The following is an 8,124-nucleotide window of genomic DNA, read 5'->3' as shown; positions in this document are numbered from 1 at the left end:
TTCAACAGAGAGTTAACATGCTCTGTTTACTTAAACAAGGATTTAAAGTCTCAAACTCCCATTTCGAAAAGGTTTTTGGGCAAAGAAACTGATTCTATCAGATATCCAAATCTAAAAATTATAGCCAGTAAAGCTTCCTTGAACAAAGGCACCACTTGGTTGGCACAGACAAAACATTCAATATTTTCATTTCTGTGCTTCAACTAACATTTGCGCGTTTTGCGGTTCCTATCTAATTTCAACTTACGTAATTAAATACACACGGAGATGTGTGTTCTATTAGTTAATGCGCCCCCACTTAAGAATTAGCAATTAAAACTTGTCAACCCAAATCTGGAGAACTAGCAAAGTTTCAAGTCAATTAAAATACCCAATACACGGAAAGCTTCACAACCCTTGAAACCACCCAACTTTAAACCAATAATCTATCTAAATGTCATTTTGGGAATGAAAAGCAACCCAGTGGAGTGGACCAAATTTTGATAAGAAGTAAACAAAATAGAGGGAAGGGTTTAAGAAAAAGAACCTGGTTTTAATTTTGGAGAAACCCTGAAAGAGCTTGGGGGAGATGTGGTGGTGGAATAAACAAACGAAGGGGAAGGTTGAGGAGGGTCCTCTTTCCGTGACGAAACTGGGTGAGACAACGCAACACCCTGCGCAGCCTAGATATTCTCCGTTGTGGTGTGATACAGTGCGCACCCTCGAATCTTATCTTGCAAAATTTAGTAATTCTGTTTTTTTTGGGGCAAATAAATGATGGATAATTGTATAATAGATTCCTAAGTAAACCCTCCAAAATTTAAAAATTTTTAAGTTTATTTATTTTTTCGAAAATTTACTCATTGAGTCAATCTAAATGACAATAAAATTAATACCATCAAAATTTTTTAACAACCGTTAGTCCCAACCAAAACACACTGTTTCACATCATTAAAATATTAACTTTTTATTAATTTACTTTTAAAATTAAAAAAAATTGGAGGGGTGGCCAGAAAGCACTGCCACCCTTAGCCACCCCCCAATCCCTATGGGGTGGCTTGTGGCCACTCCTAGAGGGTTTGGGGTGGCCGCGAGCCACCCAAACCCCCCATGGGGTGGTGGTGAGCCACCCCCAAGGGGTTTGGGGTGGCCTACGAGCCACCCTAAACCACCCATGGGGTGTGGCCATCCCCTACAATTTTTTTTAATTTTAAAATTTAAAATTTAATATTTTAATGAGATGAAACGGTGCGTTTTGGTTGGAACTAACGACTGTTAAAAAATTTTGACGATATGAATTTTATTGTCATTTCGATTGATTCAAGGAATAAATTTTCGAAAAATAAAAACTTAAGAATTTTTAAATTTTGGAGGGTTGACTTAGAGTCTTATTATACAATTACCCCAATATTAACGTTAATAAAAAAATTAAAAATAAATATTAGTACAATTGCTTTGTTTTGGTATAAGCAACGAAAACAGTTTTCCCATGTTTTGTTTCAATAGGAACTCCTCACATATATATTTTTTTACTTGGCACCCAGGTGCATATGCCCTCGATTAATTCAAGGGGCTTCGATGACTCTAAAAAACAGTTTATACTTAGTGAATTTCGAACTTAAGACCTTAAGCGCATACTCAAAGTCTTAGATTGTTCAACCACTGAGCCAACCCCTTAGGATTACTCCTCATACATATGTTAGAGCATTATTAGTAATTTCGTCAAATTTTATTGGCTGAACCCTAAAATTGTTAAAAGTACATTATTCTCTATTTTAATTTCACCCTTTTTTTTTTTTTTTTTTATTTTTTTTTTTTTTTTTTAGGGTTTAGGCCGTCAAAACTTTAAAAAATATTTTGAGATAAAAATATTGTCGGTCTTGTCGGCGAGATATAAATATTGTCGGTCTTGTCGGCGTTGTCGTAACTTGAGAAGGTACGTTTGAAATCCATCTCCAGTGATTTTCATGAAAATGAATCGAATGAAAGAACGATGATGAACCATAAACCAATTTTTAACTGCAGAAACACAAATTGCCAGGTGTATCATTATGTCAAGTATGCAAAGTTGTGCCTAAAAGATTAAACCAAAACCAACAAAAAAAAAAAAAAAAATTGAAAAAAAAAAACTTAACAGCCTTCCACTGTCCCTGTTTAGTCTCCTGAATTGACTCTTTACATATATTTTAAATATCAAGTTTAGAAGGACAAAGAGTCTCGAAAAAATCAGAGTAGCTTAAGTCATTAAATTTTTCAATCACACCGAGGAGGATAGCGAAGAAGGTTAAGCCAATGATACAGTTGGCAATGGCAATATCCAAGGAAGGCATTAACACAGCATATGTGCCCGTGACAAATGCTAGCCCCATTGCTATCATGGCCCACAAAATGAACTTGAAGGCCAGAAAGGCAAGTCTCATGGGATCGCCTTTATCATCATCAATATCTTTGTTAAAAAGTAATGGCATCAATAGGTGAATGAAGACAGCCGAACTCGATAACACCATGGATATGGTATCAGTAATAACAAATGCTTTGAAAGCAGCTTTTCTTCTTAGAAGTACAGAGCCTGGGTGTGAACCTTCTCCTTCTCCACCACCAACGAATCCCCCAGGCATGGTAATACATGCTGCAAATGTCACTGTTGCAATGAGTGCAGCCACTACTAAATGAACTTCGGTTGTTTTCTGCAACATTGATCTTCTCTTTTCCTTCTTCTTCTTCTTCTTCTCCTTCTCCATGTTCTTGTCCTCTAGTTTTGTGGTATTATTATCTTCATCAGTTATCACTCGTCGAGGTAGAAAGGAATATCCAAGTGCTTCCTCAAAATTCCACAGCTGTGTAATATTTATATTGGTATTATTAGTGATTTTTAGGTTCAATATTCTCCCAAACTATAAAAAATTGTCAAAGTTGCCTTAATGAAAAAAATATACTTTAAAAAAAAAAAAAATAAATCTAATTTAAATAAAAAAATCTATTTTTTTGGGTCTTATTTAAAAAGTTTTAAGGTCATTTTTATTTTTTTTCTTGTCTTGAGAACATTGATAAATTTTAGTAGTTTGAAATGGGCATTGACTCAATCAATAATTTAGGAGATATTATTAATATGGTGGTAGTTTGAGAGAGATATGCGATTTTTTCTTGAATTTTTATATAGTTTGTAAGAAAAAGAACACTTACAATTTTTTCTTTTTCTTTTTTTTTTTTTTTTTTAATTTCAGAAGGGAATTTAATGTGGTTTTTTTTTTTTAATTGGTTTGAATTTTCAATTGATGATTTACTATGGATTTTTATATACCTCATGTTCAATAATTTTTTTTTTTCGCCAAAAGTATGAATTTTGTTGCTGAATTATGTGTCGGATTTTAATTTCTTTCCTGAAACTAATGGTTATCGTAATTTATTTTTTGGGGGTTTTAAAACATTAATTGCTGATGTGGTAGAGATGTTATATATAGATAATAGAATCTCTTATAATGTTGATGCAGCACATGAGGCTACTTTTATTATAGAAAATGAGAATATGTAGAAACATCTTATTTAATACATAAAAAAAATTAAAAAAAAAAATTAAAAAAAATTAAAAAAATATAGTAAAACAAGTAGACACTATTATAGGCTATAGCCCCTAATGTACATTTTCATTTTTTGTCATAAATTTTGATTTTTTTAAGACTAACATGTAGTGGCATACATGTAAGAATATATATATATGGAAAAGTCTATCAGGTATGAAATATTTAAAACCCTCATATCGTTTAAAGACAAATTTGGAATTTAAAACAAGAAAAAGAAAAAAATTTTGGTGCGTGTTATAGCTAGAAAGAGAAGGAAAAAGGGAAAAAGGGAAAAATATATATATATTTTTTTTATTGAAATAATTTTTTATATGAAAGTTTAAATATACGAAGGCATTATAATTTAACCTTATATCCTTTACACTTTCACATTTTCACTCTAACTTAAGCCATGTTGACTTTTGTAGGCGCATACGAGAAGCGTATATATATATATATTTTTTTTATTAATGTTATTAAAAAAATATGTGAAAAGTACAAATTATTAAAAAAATAGAATATAGTTTGTAACTAATTGATATAAATTAATATAATAAAAAGACATGTGTTCATATCAATTAAAAAAACATGTGAGAAGCACGTGCTATTAAAAAACATGTGTTGCTAAAGTACACATGTCATTTTATTATATTGATTTATATGAATTAGCTACAAACTAGTATGTAGCAAATTTCTATTGGTAATATGTACTTATCATATGCTAAATGACACATATCACTTTATTATAATAGTTTGTAGCTAATTTTTGTCTAAATGAATTGTCAATTTGAAGTTGAAAAGGGTTGGAAATGGGGCCCACGACTCAAAGTCTTTTAAGCAATGACTCAATCGGAATGCCATCATCGTGATTAGCCCATGGGCCGAGCTAACCCAACTTTATTTGAGGGCCCATTGGTAAAGGCCATGTCACATGGAAGCTGGACAACAAATTTTTTTTACTGATATAAGTTTTACAGTGCATTTGATCCGGTAATTTCAGAAATTAAACACTCGTTTTTAAATAAAATTGTAGAAAATGTCATGTTTTGCAGTGCGTTTAAGAAACAACGAAAAATTAAAAAGGTGAAAAATGAGGGAATGCTTGGTAAAGTTTTATTAAGAAGTGTTTTGACTTGAAAACAAATAATAAATTAGGTGGGTGTTATATCTGAGAACAGTTGAGAATTAGTTTGATAAAGTTTTGAAAAGTGTTTTGAAAAATTTAAAAATTGAGAATTATTTTTAAAAAATAAAAGTAAATTTTTTTTTTAGTTTTTCCCCAAAAGCAGATATATGCTTAATAAATAAATAATTTTGAAGTATGTTTCTGAGAGAGCATATAAATGAGTGATTTTAATCCATAATTTAGAGGTTATTTCATATTCTTTTATAATTTTAGATGTAATTGAACACTTATACTAAATTTAGAAAAAGAAAAAAGAGACTGATTATGAGAGAGGCAAAAAGTGATAGTTACCGGATGGATGATCCTTAAACAAAAACTAATTAAAGAGATTTGGTTGGTGATAAATACAAGAATTTTTATGGAGTCTTAAAAAAGAACCTACGGCAACCACCATCTCCATCAAACTTTTTTTTCAAGTATGTTTTTTAGTGTGTATAGCTTACACTAAATAATATAAATGGAGAATACAAGGTAAAGATTCGGTACCGTTTGTTAGTGAATAGTGATAGTGGGGTTGTCCTCTCTTGGGATGGGGGTGGGTTCGTTGTGACAAATAATTGAAATAGCGGGGGTTTTCAAACATTGTTAGATGGCCCCACCTCAATAACCAAAAACACAGAAAAATAAAGCAATATGTAAGATGAAAGATGAAATTATGTGTTACCTCTTTCAATGAACGTTTTTCGGTTGCAGAGATAACCCACGTGTTGAGGTGTTGTTTGTTGAAGGCCATCTCGTCGAGTCGAGGGTGACTAACGAACTTCTTTAACGCTAATAATGATTCCGAAGAAGTAGTGGCATAGAAATGAAGAGGTGTATCCCCATCAGCATTCTTCTCATTCAAAAGGTTGCTGAAAGACCAATTTTCTATTATAATATCCATGATAATATCTAACATATAATAATTCCCTCTTTTGATAAGAAAATGGAGTACATTCCAACCTCTGTTATCAACTAGTTCGCAACAATCTGGACACCTTTCTACAATCTCCTTCATTGCCCAATAATTACCACGTTGAGCTGCAATATGAAGAGGTGTCCTACCTTTTGTGTCTTTCATGTACGCTACTTCTCTATCTTTATCCAACAACTGCTCTACTATAAAGCCTACATAGTTGAAGTATGCAGCCAAGTGAAGCGGAGTCCAACCGTCATTGTCCACTTCTCTACTTATACCTTCAATTTTTTGAAGAATTCTTTTGACCATACCTAAAATAATTTAAATATGTTAAATTTAATGATTTTCTAAATGACACAATTAAGCAAGACTTGTCGATCAGGAGATTAATTGAAAAAGGTACTCAATGTAATTTATTAAAGTTTAGTTTCTACTTTCTTCATAAAATTCAAATTAACATTAATAATCTCTTGTATCAACTCCCTTCCATTATATCTTTTTCATGAGTTGAACTGTAACTGGCAAATGCAGAACATGGATTACATCAAGTTTCTATTTAATCTCCTAGGCCTTAATTTTTTAATTTTATTCATAAATAGTATAAATTAATTATGTTCTCTACAGCTAGCGCGCTAACGTGGCTTTCGTTGCAACTATATATGATTATTAATTATTATTAAGTGCAGAGGTAATTTCTTCTTTTAACAAAAAGTATATATAACCTGTTTTTCTTTTTTCATGTTGATTCATTAATCAATTAGCAATCACCAAAGATTTATGATTTGAAGCTAATAAGGCTGTTCCGTCATTGTTTAGAATGACTTTTTGTTAGATAGGTTTATATACTCAAATTACCAACATCTTAACTTATAATTAAAACGACGATATTTTAGATTGAACCTCTAACAGTGAAATTAATAAGGGAAACGACGATATCTCTCTCGGCATCTATGTAAAGTACAATAATCATATTGTTTATTAAAAAAATTGTTATGAAAATAATTCAATTTAGAAACTTAATTATATGATTGTTGAATTTCTATACCAGACATCAAGCGTCCTTATATATATTTCCTGAATTTATTATTTTTGGTCCACCACATAATTTTTATCAAAATTATAACAAACTTTAAAGAATTAAAGCTGCATTACTCATTACTAAATTAACAATGCAAATACAACATTGAGAAAATAAATAGGTAGTACCTGTGTCATACTCATAATATCTGTAACGCGGCAATAGGGCAGCATGCAAAGCCGTCCTACCAAGGGGACCCCCATGCATTGGTGATTTGCATTTGTCTAAAATTTCGAACAACAAATCTTTAAACCCTCTCTCGGCAGCTATGTAAAGTGGAGTCTCACCAGCATCATTAGCAGAATATGAAAAATCTGGGTCTTTACTAATCAACAATTTTACCACCTCAAGGTGATTATAACGTACAGCCTCATGCAAAGCCGTGTCTTTCTCTTTGTTCGTCATCCTCAGCAGTTCCTTTACTGGTTCAATCTCCTCTTCAAGGTCTTGATCATGGCGAGTTTGGGCGCGAGTTTGGGCACAATATTCGATTAGAACTTCCACTATGCCATCATGCCCGTACCTTGCCGCAATGTGCAATGGAGTTTCACATTTGGCATTCGCTTGCCATAACAGTGAGGGACACTTTTTAAGAATTTCTTCCACAAAGTTGGTTGTTGATTCCGCTCCTGCATTGAGGGTTGTTGTTGATTCTGATCCTGCCGCAATATGCAATGGAGTTTCACTTTTGGCATTGGCTTGCCGTAATAATGAGGTTGTTGATCCTAATCGTTCAATAAGGGTTGTTGATTCCGTTCCTGCATTAAGGGTTTTTGTTGATTCCGATCCTGCATTGGGGGTTGTTGAATTGGATCCAGAATTGAGGGCTGTGATGTAAATATGGAGGATTGTATTTTTATTTGGGGTTAGTAGAGACTCATGATTGATGATATTTTTGAAGAACTCGATTCTGCCTTCTGCTGCAGCATTGTAGTAATCACGATTCATGAAAGTGATGGTCTCTGTTTGCTCGGGCTGATTAGCATTAACAGATGATTGAGATTCAAAGGAATTGGAGGGATCCATTCTTTGAATAGAGTATTATAAATATCTCTCCAGCAAGTGATGGTCCGTCTACTAATAGTTTCTTTGCCTCCCCGTATACTCTCTGCTCTGCACTTCACAAATAGCATGAACTAAGCACAAGGTCATGTGGAAAGCAAATAGTAATTCAAGGAATTTTAAAAAGGAGAAAGTGCACGGAAATTAACATGTCATCCCCTTGTAGACATTGCATAAATCGATCATATGAAAAATAAAAATAAAAAAAATTCTTTGGGCGTCTATAGATAGGCTATAGGAAACCATAAGTTTTGTTCATATGACTTAATAACGTCTAATTTGTTCATCCAATTCAATTCCCCTTCGTCCAAATGTTGCAGGTGTAGCACATACTCCAAAAAGTATTGTTCGTTTACTCTAA

At 32.6% G+C, this 8,124-nt stretch overlaps 2 protein-coding genes across 2 annotated transcripts; both read right to left on the bottom strand.

Annotated features, from left to right (window-relative positions):
* Window positions 1-2,165: 2,165 nt before the first annotated feature.
* On the bottom strand, window positions 2,166-5,932 carry LOC132178263 (protein ACCELERATED CELL DEATH 6-like). The gene is made up of 2 exons (XM_059590712.1): window positions 5,390-5,932; window positions 2,166-2,816 (listed from the first exon to the last, which is right to left on the bottom strand). Exons 1-2 carry the CDS (start codon window positions 5,930-5,932, stop codon window positions 2,166-2,168), a joined length of 1,194 nt encoding a protein of 397 aa, XP_059446695.1.
* Window positions 5,933-6,702: 770 nt separating this feature from the next.
* LOC132176924 (ankyrin repeat-containing protein ITN1-like) lies at window positions 6,703-7,965 on the bottom strand. The gene has a single exon (XM_059589082.1). The coding sequence runs from the start codon at window positions 7,725-7,727 to the stop codon at window positions 6,753-6,755; it is 975 nt and encodes a 324-aa protein (XP_059445065.1). The 5' UTR covers window positions 7,728-7,965; the 3' UTR covers window positions 6,703-6,752.
* Between the last annotated feature and the right edge of the window lie 159 nt (window positions 7,966-8,124).

Source organism: Corylus avellana, chromosome ca4, assembly GCF_901000735.1.
Source record: "Corylus avellana chromosome ca4, CavTom2PMs-1.0".
Taxonomy (NCBI): Eukaryota; Viridiplantae; Streptophyta; class Magnoliopsida; order Fagales; family Betulaceae; genus Corylus; species Corylus avellana.
This window is presented reverse-complemented; position numbering and strand designations above follow the sequence as displayed.